We start from the raw sequence: 13,198 nt of genomic DNA, 5'->3' as shown, positions 1-13,198 counted from the left end.
AGATTAGATTACTGTCGACGTGAATGGGACTGCTGGAAGGATTTTATTTTCTTGGAATTCTAATAAGTGGAATAGAGCGGAAGTCTTTGTTGGTGTTGTGTCTCTTTTAGTCAGACTCTGCAATGTATTTTTAGGTTTTCAACGGGTGTTTATAGTAGTTTAAGGGCCGTGTAAATACAGATTGAGGGAATAGCTGTGGGCAGAGCTTGATAGTGTAAGGCTGTTGTGGGAGATACCATGGTGTGTTGCTAGGGATTTTAATGTGGTTCGATTTTCCAATGAAAATTCTAGGGGTGGGCATATAACCAGGAGTAGGAAGCTTTTCTCAGATTGGGTGGCCTGTCATGTCATGGTTGACCTTTCATTGGGGGGTGCGGGTTTACATGGTCCATCGGGCAGGATTACGTAGTGTTAGTGCATTTGGACAAATTTTTACTATCGGCGGATTGGTTGAGAAATTTCCTTTAGTTATTTAGCGCGAACTGACGAGAATTGCTTTCGATCATCGTCCGATTATCCTAAAGGTGGCTGAAGAAAATTGGGGCCCTAGATCTTTCAGGTTCAAATTGGCTTGGCTGGAAATTGACCGATCAGCTTGTGGTGGATTGGTTGACTTCCTTCTTGGTAGAGGGTTATGCTGGTTTTAGACTGAGCAGCAAAATCAAAATTTTGAAAGCTAAAATTAAATTGTGGAAGGAAGCAGTGCTTGGTGCTAGGAAGGCTGAATTCTATAACATAACAGAAGAGATTCGTATGAATTGGACCTTATGGAAGAAGGTGGTGGGCTCTCAAAGGGAGATAAAAAGAGGAGGGGTGATTGTTTGCTTCTTTTTCCAGTCATTCGAGGGAAGAGGAAATAAAATGGTGATAGAGATCTAGAGCTTTGTGGTTTAAGAAAGGGGATAAAAATAAGCACTCTTTCCACAATGTTGCTAGTGCTCGGGCTTGTGGGAATAGAATTTCTTCTTTAGTTGTGAATGGGGTAAGAACTTCAAATAAAAACAAGATTTGAGATTCCATAGTCCAATTTTACTCTTAAGCTTTTGTTCGAGGATCGGTGGCTGAGACCGTGGCTTGATAACTTGGAATTTCTAAGATTGAGTAATGAAGACATTAAGGTGCTGGAAGTGACAATTGTAGAGGAAGAGGTGATTGTTGTCCTAAGCTCCATGTGCGGAGACAAGGCTCTGGGCCCTGATGGTTTCCCTATGTTGTTTTATTAGAAGCCCTAACACCCAGTTAAAAAGGATGTGATAGAGTATCTTGCGGAAACCTTCGAGCGTGGTTGGCTTTCTAATGAGTTTGGAGCTTTTCGTTCATAACCCTAATTCCAAAGGTCAAATCATCTGATTTTAGGCTGATTAGTCTTATTGGGGGGCGCTATAAGATGTTGGCCAAGATTCTGGCTTGCAGGTTCAGGGGACTTTAATCAAAGGTCATATCGGTTAATCGGGGGGGGGGGGGGTGTTGCAAATTTTGGATAGCGCCCTTATTGCACATGAATGCATCAATTCTAGGCATATGGATAGGAAGGGCGGTGTTGTGTGCAAGCTAGATATTGAAAATTCGTATGATCATGTTGACTGTGATTTTTTAGATTATATGCTTGATCGTTTGTGTTGTGTCAAATTAGCCTCCTTCTCCATCTTAGTTAATGGGTCATTGAAAGGGAATTTTAATGCATCACGGGGTTGTCTACTCCTCGTCTGTTGCATTCGTTTCAACATTGGTTTTATGGACCCCCTTCCCGAGTTGCGGTGTTCATTTGGCTTGTGGCACACAAGAGGGTGCTTATAGTTGATAATTTTCAAAGGAGATCATTGGTTCTTCCCAATGTCTATTTGATGTGCGTGGAGAATGCTGAAACAGTTGATCATCTTTTTCTCCATTGTGGTTTTGTATATAAAGTCTGGGTCCTTTTTTTTTTTTTTTTTAAAGGTTGCTCCGTACCGATTGAGTGATGCTGAAGTCGGTGGGTGATCTTTTGTAGGCTTGGCATGGAGGAGGCATTGGGAAATCCGAAAAGGCTAAATGGAGGTCAACCCTCATGGATATCCTTTGGGTTATTTGGGGGGCTAGGAATTGTCGTTGCTTTAGGAACAAAAGAATGGAGGTGGTTGAGGTTTTCAGTAAGATCAAGGGTCTTGTGTTGGATTGGGCTAGATATGTGAGGGCCAATTTGGCTGTAATCTTTTTGTTTCTTCTTAGTGTGGTGAGGGTGTTGTATTCTTTTCCCATATTTGCAACCGTCTTAATAAATTTGTTGTTCTCTCTAAAAAAACATAGTTGGATAAAAATAATGTATATGAATGCAATTTTAATAGCAATAGGAGTGGAAACAAGGAATTGGTTATGATTGATGACCATGAAGTCTACCAAAATGACTACTTCTGATATCTTGGGTCAATAGTTCATGAGAATGGAGAGATTGAGAATGATTTTTCTCATAGAATTAGAACTAGGTGGATTAAGTTGTGATGTGCCTTTGGAGTTTTATGTGATCGCTGCATACCAATCAAACTAAGAGGAGATATTATAGGACAACTACAAGACCAACCATGCTTTATGGAACAGAATGGTGGGCATTCGAGGAGCAACACATTCATAGAATGATATAGTTGAAATGAGGATGTTGAGATGGATGGGTGGCAAGATGAGTAACTGAAGATATGGTCCTTGATCTAGTGGAATGACGGTGGGGGGTTTTGTAGCCAACCCCAATTAGTTGAGATTAGGCTTTAGGTGATGATGATTATTGTGATATGATGTGCGTGCGCACACAGGGAAGGTCTTACACGCAACCAGTTGTAGATGAAAATGTGCAACTTGCTGCATGTGGCGCCCACCGTGGTGTAATCATGTGGACCACATGATAGAAAACAATGGAAAGCCACTGAAAAAAAATGAAAATTCACATGGTGTCCCACTTGATAGTTGGGATTTTCTTGATTTTTGGGGCATCCTATTTTTATTATGGAACAACAACGTTAGACCAGTTGGGTGCCATGCACCACGGTGGGCCCTGCACCCCCCCCCCCCCCAAAACAAAAACAAACAAAACAAAAACAAAGCACATACTCTATGATGGGCAAGCATGAAGATTGTAAAGGGGTTAGCATTCTTTGCTTCTGTTGTCCTAGATGATCTCTCATCATCTGTATTTTTGTTTTGCTTTGTGCTTTAAAAAAAAATTAAAATAAAGATATCTTTGCCTTTCACAAAAAAGAAGAAGAAGAAGATAGCGTTCCATCACAAAAATAGAGAGAACTTAACGGAATACAACCCCAAGCAATCACATTGTAATTTGTAAAGGGTTCATTAAACTGTGGGAATTTTGTAATCCACTGTCAATAAGGCCAAAGTATCTTTCAGATTGGCCGTCCTTTTTTTTTTTTTTTTCCTGTCAATTTGTTGGCCGCTGCTTGAAGGGTTAGGATACTTTAGCTTGAGAAAGATTTTGAGGCATCAGTCATCACGCCTCCATAATGGAGCTCATTGATTATCAATGGTCTGTATCACGAACCGTGCTTCCACTTGCATGGACTGTTGCATCATTCGTTTTCTCTTCCATCTGTTCCTGAATACATTCTAGTACAAAAATAGTTGTGTAACAATTTAGAAGTTTTGCAGTTGATATTATAATAGAGTCACTTTTTTAAAAAAAAATTAAAAAAATTTATGAAAGAAGAGAACTTACATATAATACTTCCTTCTTATCAGAGGGCATACTGTAGTGTGTGGATTGACAATCTTTATGGTGATGATTGCTTGAAATTATGTGATTAGTTGCTGAGGTACATAGATTTCAGCTATAACTTTATTTTGGGATGTAGATTTTATGTTATTGGTGGTGAATGCTCCCTGTAAAATTCAGATGGTTCAGTGCCAGGATTTGATAATATTGTAGCCAATTGAGGTCTCCTTGCAGTTGGGTGCATCATTTACAAGGGTTTCCTTGGGCAACATCATTGCACATTCTTATCATGTGTGCATTGGTCTATATGCTATCCAATTCTATCATTGGAACCACAGTTTGTGAGTAGGTATAGGTTCTGAGTGGTGAAGCCATCATGAGTTCTCGTTGCTGCACGGGTAATATTACTTAGCCAAGGAGGCGTGCTGGGGCTTTCTTCAATATATAGGCTAGCTTAAGCATCACAATGAAAACATATAAAAAGAATTCAACTGACTGAGCACTGGTGCTCTCTTTTCAAGAATTCTATGCTCATTTCATTGAGGTAAGCAATTATTAAGGAGATGGCCAGCTGAAATGAGTATTTTGAGATTGTTTTCCTGGATACTTAAGGTAACTAGAGTTTTATTTGACCATTCAAACCTGACATGGTAATTTGGATCTGAAACCTTGTATTGATTGTCTGTTTTAGGCAAAGGATGTAGAGTCTATCACGTTAGAGGATGCTCTTGAGTTGCTGCGCTACCCTGTAACATTGGTATACCTCTGCCCTTCTAGTTCTCTTGCAAAGTTAATTTTTGTTTCTCCTGTTCTGTTCAATTACTCGTATGACAATGAAAAGAATTCTCATCAACCTTATTCTCTTGATGCAGGGGAGTCATCCACAGGATCAAGAACCAGTGTCACTAAGAGTATCAAAAATTGGATTTTCAGTTAGACATCGGCGCACCGTTGCACCAGTGCCAAAGGTAGTTTTCTTTTTCTTTTTTTCTTTTTTTTTTCCCTCCCCATTGAAAGGTGATGCTCTTCACTAGTCTCTCCGCACATCTCTACAGCTATGCTTTACAGTGCTACAATGTCAATAATGGTTTTGTGGTCAACTTGTTTTCAAAATTATATTTCACTCTCCCTTGAATTTTTATCTTTTGGAGCTGAGGTTTATGCTGGCTTAAGTTACTGGTTACAAGTTTTTAATAAACTAATGTTTCTAATCTAACTAAGAAGCTTAAGTTATAAGTTTTGCATTGTATGAATAGAGTTGGCAGATTTCATGGGGTCTAAGCCACCTAATTGTAAGTCTTTAAATGAGTTTTTCAAGGTATATATGAGATTAAAGCCATGTATTTTCCATAAAGAAGGAGGCTCTAAAAGGCATTGGTACTGCTCTAGGAGATGGCAAAAATACTGGTTTCTGGGAAGACGTCTGGATGGGAGAAGCTACTCTCAAAGAAGAATTCCGGAGCTTATTTCGTTTAGCTCCAAATCGATCCATCAAAGTTGCAGATTGCTATATTGTTGTGGGGGATGAAATTGTATGGAACCTTATGTGCAGAAGAGATCTCCAGGACTGGTAGATTGAAGATTATACGGCTCTCCTTAATTGAATAAATATTTGCAAGCCGGATTAGAACAGTGAAGATACCTTAGTATGGAAATTAGACAAATCCAGCACATTTTCGGTCTAGTCCTTATATATTTCTATTGGTAGCGAATCCTCTGCCAATTTTGAGAACTTGAAAGATCGAGGGTGGAAATCTAAAGTTCCTCCAAAGATAGCGGCCTTCGGATGGCTAGTTGGAAAGAAGAAGGTCCTGACAATTGATATTTTGAGAAAAAGAGGTATGATAATCACTAATGTCTCCCTGTGTTGTATGGAAAACGAAGAATCAGTAGACCATCTGTTCATTCACTGCCTGCTCACCAACCAAATCTGGCCAGCAATTCTGTCCCTCTTTGGAATGTATTGGTCCTTTCCAGAATCCACAGGTTGGTTGCTCAATGCATGGCAAGGTGCTAGATTAGGCAATCATAGAAAGGAGATTTGGAGAATGGCCCTCCTAGCTGTCTGGTGGTCCGTGTGGGAAGAAAGGAATGGGAGATGCTTCAAGGATACCTCAAACTGAGCGGAGTCTCTAGTTAAAGGGGCGAAATATCTGATAGTAGAATGGGCTTCTAATGTTGTTTCCTTAAAGGGATGTAATTTATCTTTTCTAGGCGAGTAGTCTTCCTGCTATCTCAGCGGGCCGACTATCTCTGTTTTTGTTATCCTTTGCCATCTTATATAGAAATCGTTATCTTTCAAAAAAAAAGAAAAAAAAGAAGACAAGAAGCCAATGTGTGGCTTAGGATTAAGGTTGCTTTAGGTTAGTCTAGTGACTATTTAAGGACTGTTTCACAACAGAAACAACCGCCAGTTGTTATTGGATTTTGATAACCAAAAGATTGGAAGATTTAGTTCACCTTTAAGGTTTAACCCTTTTCTTTTGTGAGTTGATTTTCTCCCTTTTTTTTTTTTTCTCCCTTTTTATGCTCCCTGTTCAAGTAATCCTCCTTTGCTCGCTTAATCTCTTAGCTTCCGTTGTTGAGTTTGTCAGTCTTTTGGGATTCATGCATGATGCGGGACATGGAAATTTAAATATGCTATGCGAGATTCCAGGCTTTAGATCATACTAGTTCAGAAACAATCACACAAAATTCCACATCCCACCAAAAAAAAATAAAAAATCAAGCATTCAACAAGGGGAATCTATGCGGGTCCAGGCTTACACATGCTAGGGCTGGATCAAATAAAGTTATAGACAAAACAATGCTCAAAGGAGAGTAAATTCATCCACACATGCACAGAAATATTTCCCCAATCCAAGGGATTCACAAGTTTCAATTCGGGGAACCCTAGGGTTGAAAAAGGGGCATAGAAATAGGGATTTAGGACAATCTAGGGTTAGAGCTAGGGAAATCAGTTGAGAGAGGAGTGAAGGAGAGGAGAGAGAGCACCTGTGATCGGCCCGCACGAGTGGACAACAAACTGGCCTGACGCATGTGCGTGGATGGTGACCTGCACATGTGTGGGGCCCACGAATCTGGAATCCGCCAGCAAGGGCCTAGTCGGCCAGGGTTGAGCCACTTTCCCTCCAAATTTCAGGCCACACGGATGATCGGTTTGAACACGGTGCTCCGCCGAAGTTTCAGCCCTCCCGCAGGGCCAAATTTTAGAAATCTGCTGTAGGGGAAAGACTAGCTGCAAACGTGGGTGGATTTGATGAGGGGATGGCTGTAGGAGCTGAGGAATATGGAGGGTAGGAAATTGTGGCGATTTGGGATGGGTGTGGCTTCGAACCATGGTAGTTAGCCCTTCGAAGAAGGGAGGGTTTCGCACCCAATTAGGTTTCCACAACTCAGAGAATTAGAGAAGCAGGAAAACGCAGAATTTTATTAATCATCTTCAATGAGAAAAAAGACTACAAGGGATGCCTATTTATAAAAAAATCTTATACCCTAAAAGCCGTGCCATGTGCGCATATTATTACTTAAAGATAAGTAATAAAAAATAACAATTAATCAATGCAATCTAAACCGTTCATGATGTTCCTAATAGCGGTGATAAGCAAAACTCAAAGTCCTAGGTCACCTAGGGTAGTGGGCCACGATCATGAGATCCAATGATGTGATCCACATGATGATCGGGTCTACTTCAAGGAACCAAAACACAGTCCTCTAACTAGGAGGTCCTCCATGGATGTCATCATCGATCCAAATCGAAGGTGGGGCCCTCCTCCTTGCGTACGTGCGTAAGGGGGGTGTGCGTATGTGCGAGATGTCCCCATCAATGCAACTTCATGGTCTATTTGTGTTGTAAGAAGGGATTGTGGATGACAAAATAGAGCTTTCACATCCTTCTATTTATTCCACATCGTTGTTCTCAAGTTCGTAGTTGTTGACATTTGTTCCCCTCTCTCCATCACTTTGTCTCTATAGAGAAGCTCTGAGCGGCCCCCTTTTTTCCCCAGAATCTATGCAGTGGCCTTATTTGTTTGTTTGTTTGTTTTTTTCATATTATAATCAAAATCAGTGTGAAAGTATAAGAAGAAAACGAAACCCGGTTATTACGCATCAGCTGCAGTCCATCCAGCTCATTTAGGGATAATATATGAATTGTTTTCAAACATAATGTTTTTTTTTTTTTGCCGGGGGGGTGGGGGGGGGGGGTGTTGGAAGAACATTTCTGACCCTGCCTGATAAGGCCCATTAGGACTTGCACATTGGGTTTCTTGTTGCTAAAATATCATTTTGCGCCAAACCCCAGCTTGGCTTCCACATTTGGATGCACTTCTGCAAACATCTAATGCTCCACTCAACAACATCGGTGCTAGAAAGCACCCACTCACCAATTTGGTTTTTGGCGAATTGACGGAAAAGTCAACCGAGAAAATTGACGAAAAAGGGGTTTGTGGAAACAGGCCCTAAAGAAGACAATATGAGTAACCATGGTTTTGGCTCAAATCACAGGTTTTATTGGCCAAAGCATCAGCAAAACGATTACTCTCACAAAACACATGAAACAGAGCAGCCTGTTCCAACATAAGCTCCTAAGCTTCCATCCCGAAATCATAAACATTGCACAGCTGCCTGCTGCCATTTAAGAAACATCTCTACGACTAGCTTCGAGTCTCTTTCTACAACCAAAAGAGAAAGGTTATTGGATTTATTTACATTCACTCATCAACACATATTAGGAACCAATTTTTTGTTCTCCCTACCCCCCCTCTCTAAAGGTGATGAGTTTATTAGAAAGAGCCAAAGCCAAAAAATTACAAATCAGACAAAGAAAAAGGGGAAAAAAAGAACTACCACCCAGCTTTTAGAGCTAAAGCCCATTCCATAACATTCAATTTAGCTTTTCTAAAAACCTCTACTGCCTTCCCACTTTGATTTCTAAAATACTGGTTTTTCTTCTCCTCCCAAATAAACCAAATTTGAGCTAGCAACGAGAGACGGGAACCAATTTTGATTGCCCAGTGTAATTTTCTTTTAAAAAAATCAATATTTTTAATTAAATAATTTTTTTTTTCAAAAATTCTAAGAACTTCTGTCAATCTGTAGATCAGCCTAGAAGCACTCTCCATGATCTTTCCACACTCTAGTTGCAAGTTAAATGGGTGAATATGGGGAATTTCATATTTTTCCTTATTCAACATTTTCCCAAAATTAGAGAGAGTTTCCCTTCTTCTTCTTCTTCTTCTTCTTCTTCTTCTTCCCTTTTTTTTTTTTTTTTTTTTTTTTTTTTTTGCAAAGGCGATGATGTCTCTTCGTATAGATATCTTTCAAGAAAAAGAAAAGTGTCTTGGTATCGTTGATACATATCGTATATATCAACAGTACACCAGAGTCTTATATTGTGATTTATTCAACATATCGCAATATGCTGATATATCATTGATATATTGCAAAATCATGGGATATTTTTGGCAATACAGGGTAGTTTTATAACTCTGCCTTGATTTTGTATTGCTGGTGTGATACCGGCTATTGTTATTTAAATCACTGCACAGAACACAAATAGTGACTGGCACTATATTTTTATTTATTTATTTATTTATTTTCCCGTTTTAAAGGCTATCAACTGTTATAAATCATTTCTCCTCTAACTTACTGTATCTCTTTGATGCTTATATTTCATTTATCAACTCATGAATCTGCAACCACTTCCACTTAATAATCTGTCTGTGTTTTGCTGTTATGATGTTTTTTTTTGGACAAAACCCAATTTATTATGGTCCTTCAGGGAGGAGACAACCTCAGCCCACACTTGTGAAAAAAAAGAAAAGAAAAGAAGAAGAAGTGAGAATACCTGTTATAACAGCAATTGCCACTATCGTTGTGTTATGTAACGGACAACACCAACTAAACACCGACCTTTCTTTAAAAAAATAACTGCAGTTATTTTCTCAATAACAGTCGTTAGATGATGAAATAATGGTCATTATGCATGGAGTAGTTTCCCTAACCATTAGCGTTACATTATTTTATTATAATGTCATTTTGTTGCACCAAATATCATGAAATTTCATATTTAATGATATTTGGTGCAATCAAATGCACCATCAGTAAAAAATTTGGTTGTTGTTTCCCATGGTCTGGGCTTTTTCCATTTCCCTTTTTTATGTTTCATAGTAGTCAGAATCGTAAAATGGCTTTATGAAGCTTGCTTCAGTCTTCTGTCCTTGCTCCTTTAGCTGACTTACATCTTCATGTAAATAATGAGGAATTATGGGGTCCTGAGCCTTAGCAAACAGATTGTTCGCCGAGGAGCAGGATTCTGTACACGTGGGGTCCCTCATACGGTAATATGCACCATTGATTTGATGGGCTCACCCCTAACACACGTCAAGATTGGAAGAGATCCCAACCCTTCAGTCTTTAATGCGGCCTGTGTAGACAAGTCTTTTGCAAGGTGGTGTATTTTTATTTTATTTTTTTTGCATGTGTGAGATGTTAATCTTTCCTTTCATATGCATGTGGGCTTTTAAACGATCAAAGCAGGGCATGGATCCTCATAGTGTCACGCTAGAGAAAGCACTCAAATATTTGGCGAGTAAAGACGCCAAGCAATGTGGAAGGCCTAAAGGCAAGCCGAGAGTTGAAGAAGCCATGGAAGCCATGTTTTCTTAATATAAAGAGGTAAAGGTGAGGTGCCATCGCCATCCCTGAAATTTTGAAGAAGCCATGCAAGATTCAGGCATGAATAACAGTTTCTATTTTATTTTTGTCTTTAAATTTTTTTTTTTTGCGGCGGGATGTTTTTTCATTCATATTCATCAATAGAGAAAGTTAGGCTCACTGAAGCCCAAAAGAAGAAAAAGAAAAGGAAAACAGAAATTGTTGGCTGAGCTGGTTCATGCTGTATGTTTCCATGTACGTATTTAGGTTATTCCCTCTATTATTTTTAAATTTATTAGAGAGGTATGTATATATACATCAGGTATTTTTAAACATCCATTTTATCTCATTGAAGATGAACTTTACTAATGTCAGATGTGTGTATAAGCAGTGTGACAAATATCACTGCCATTTTGAAAATCTCGCAAAAAATACACTAGAAGATTATCGCAATATTTTCAAAATAATCTGGAATTTTTTTTAGATATTTGCTTACCCAAAGAGTAAATATTTTTAATTTAGGTGAGATTTTCCGGATAATGTCCCAAGGAAAACCTCAAATTTGAAAAGCTCCCAAGAAATTTCCTGGCCACGAAATTGCCAAGAATGAAATTTGTCACTGTGCATAAGGCGGCCCGGCTCAGGTGGATCCTGCCATGTAGGTATTGCCCCAAAATCAGGCCCTTACCACTGGGTTTATGAAACAAATGGAAGGCAAAGGGAGATAATTTTAGAGGTATGTGCTGCCCACCTAGATGAGTGTGCTCTAACCTTTGTGGCCCATCCTTCTCAAAAATAACTTTTATAGCAGATGATCCTAATTCCTAACCATATGATCAATGGTGAGATTGACAGGTGCATAGTTGATTGTAATAGAAGAGGGCTGGTCATTGATCTGGACCCTTCATCATGAGTAGCCACCTTTGAAGGCCTAAAATTGTGATCATATTGTTTGGAGGTATGTGCGACCGTCTTCGATGGCCCAACCCTCTCAAAAATTACTCTGATTGGATAATCCTAATTATTTGATCAATGGTTTGGAGAATAGACATCCATGCTGATATGCTAGGAAAGGTCGAATTGTGTGGGCCGTCTATGATGGGCTAACCATTGCTGAAAAGGAGACATTGAACCATCAATCTTAGCCATTTCATCAATTAATACTAGGACCATCCATCATGGGCAACCCACCTTTGATGGCCCAACCCCCTCTAAAAATGTCAATTTAATGGATCAATCCTATCCATTTGATCAATTCTGAGGAGAGTGGATGGTCCAACTAATTATACTACATAAGGTCTAATCCTTGACTTGAACCATGCATCAGTTGTGGCCCATCCCTCTCAAAGATCTCTTTTGAGCCTATGATCCTACCCATATAATCAACTGCTTGTAGACTGAAAGGTGCATATTGGTTGTACTAGAAAAGGACTGGCCATTGATATAAACCATTCATCTTGAGCAGCCACCATTTGAGGGTTTATGCCTCTGGAAAATGACTATGATTTTACGATCGCAACCATCTTATCAATTTTCTTGGATGATGAACGGTTCCTGTTGATTATATCACAAAGGGCTCAAATCTTTCATGCCCCATCTATCTTAAAATTACTTTGATTAGATGACCCTAACCAAATGATCAATGATACGGAGAATGGATGATCCATATTCATTGTACCAGGAAAGAAAGGTCTGATCATTAAACTGGACCATTCTTAAAAAAAAAAAAAACACTCATCAAATGATCCCAACCATTTATTAATGGCATGGAGAATGGATGGTTCACATTGATTAACCAAAAAGGTAAGATAATTAATCCAGACTGTCCATCACGTGTGGTCCACCTTTGCTGGCCCATCCCCAACAATTCACTATGAATGGATGATCTAACCATCTAGTCAATGGTTGGGAGAATGGCCATTTTATTTTGAGCATTACTAGAAAAAGGTTTGATCACTGGTATGGACCGTCTAGTATATGGTCCACCTTTGATGGCCTATCCCTGTCAAGAATCGCTTTGATAAGATTATCCTGATGGCTCATCATGTGTGGCCCACCGTTGATAGCTTGTCCTCTCAAAATCACTTAATGGGTTGTTCCTAACCGTTTGATTAATGCTACCCATTATATTGGAAGTGGTCGCTCTATAAACGGTCTTCGGAAGTCCAGGTCATGGTTCTCCTAAATCACTATCCCACGTGTCACAGTTTCAGCTGGAGGATTGCGTTGTGACCCAACACCACCTAGCTACGTGGTGTCAGGACTCCATAGGCCCACCGTGGTATGTGTTTTGATGTATGTGTTTTAACCACGCTGTCCATCCCTTTTGTTTTCAATGGTAGGCGTTCAATCCCCACTCTTTCCTATGGTGTGGTCCACTTGAGCTTTGGATCTGCTTCAATTTTGGGTTCACGTCCTAAAATGAGCCAGCAAAACGGGTGGACGGTGTGGATAAAACATAACCTACAGAGGACCCCAGCTACGTGGGGTGGTGTTGGAGTCACCACGCGATTGGCGTCCATTTCAGCCCAGCTGACCAGATGACAGACAATGGCAATAACTCAGCTTAGATCCTCACTTTCAACCACTCCTTGCTGACCAATAATCGGATGGCTGTCATTTTACGGGTAACTCTCACAGCAATGCCAATCCACAGTGAAGTCTACCAGATGAACGGTTTGGATGACCAAAATGTGGGCTCCATCTGCCCGATGCAGGCCCAAATGAAAATGCCTGCAAGTCAGGTAGAGCACTTAGATTCATCACGGCACGAGCATTGAAGCTAGCGTACACACAAGGCACCCCCCACCTGCTCGCAGTTGTTTGCCTCAAATCCAAACCGTCCAA

At 39.9% G+C, this 13,198-nt stretch overlaps 1 protein-coding gene across 3 annotated transcripts in view; it reads left to right on the top strand.

The window, feature by feature from the left end:
* The window catches only part of LOC131219541 (uncharacterized), a 62,061-nt gene extending 51,361 nt beyond the window's left edge, over positions 1-10,700 (top strand). For 2 of the 3 annotated variants that reach the window (XM_058214738.1, XM_058214737.1), the window contains 3 exons: positions 4,386-4,451; positions 4,567-4,662; positions 10,235-10,700. In XM_058214738.1, coding sequence (XP_058070721.1) covers positions 4,386-4,451; positions 4,567-4,662; positions 10,235-10,363 — 291 coding nt within the window. In that variant the 3' untranslated portion in view covers positions 10,364-10,700. Of the gene's footprint in view, positions 1-4,043; positions 4,184-4,385; positions 4,452-4,566; positions 4,663-10,234 lie in introns of those variants that run through there. The other variant, XM_058214739.1, reaches the window with a different exon arrangement.
* Positions 10,701-13,198: the final 2,498 nt, after the last annotated feature.

The sequence above is a fragment of the Magnolia sinica genome, chromosome 11, assembly GCF_029962835.1.
Source record: "Magnolia sinica isolate HGM2019 chromosome 11, MsV1, whole genome shotgun sequence".
Lineage (NCBI taxonomy): Eukaryota > Viridiplantae > Streptophyta > Magnoliopsida > Magnoliales > Magnoliaceae > Magnolia > Magnolia sinica.
This window is presented reverse-complemented; position numbering and strand designations above follow the sequence as displayed.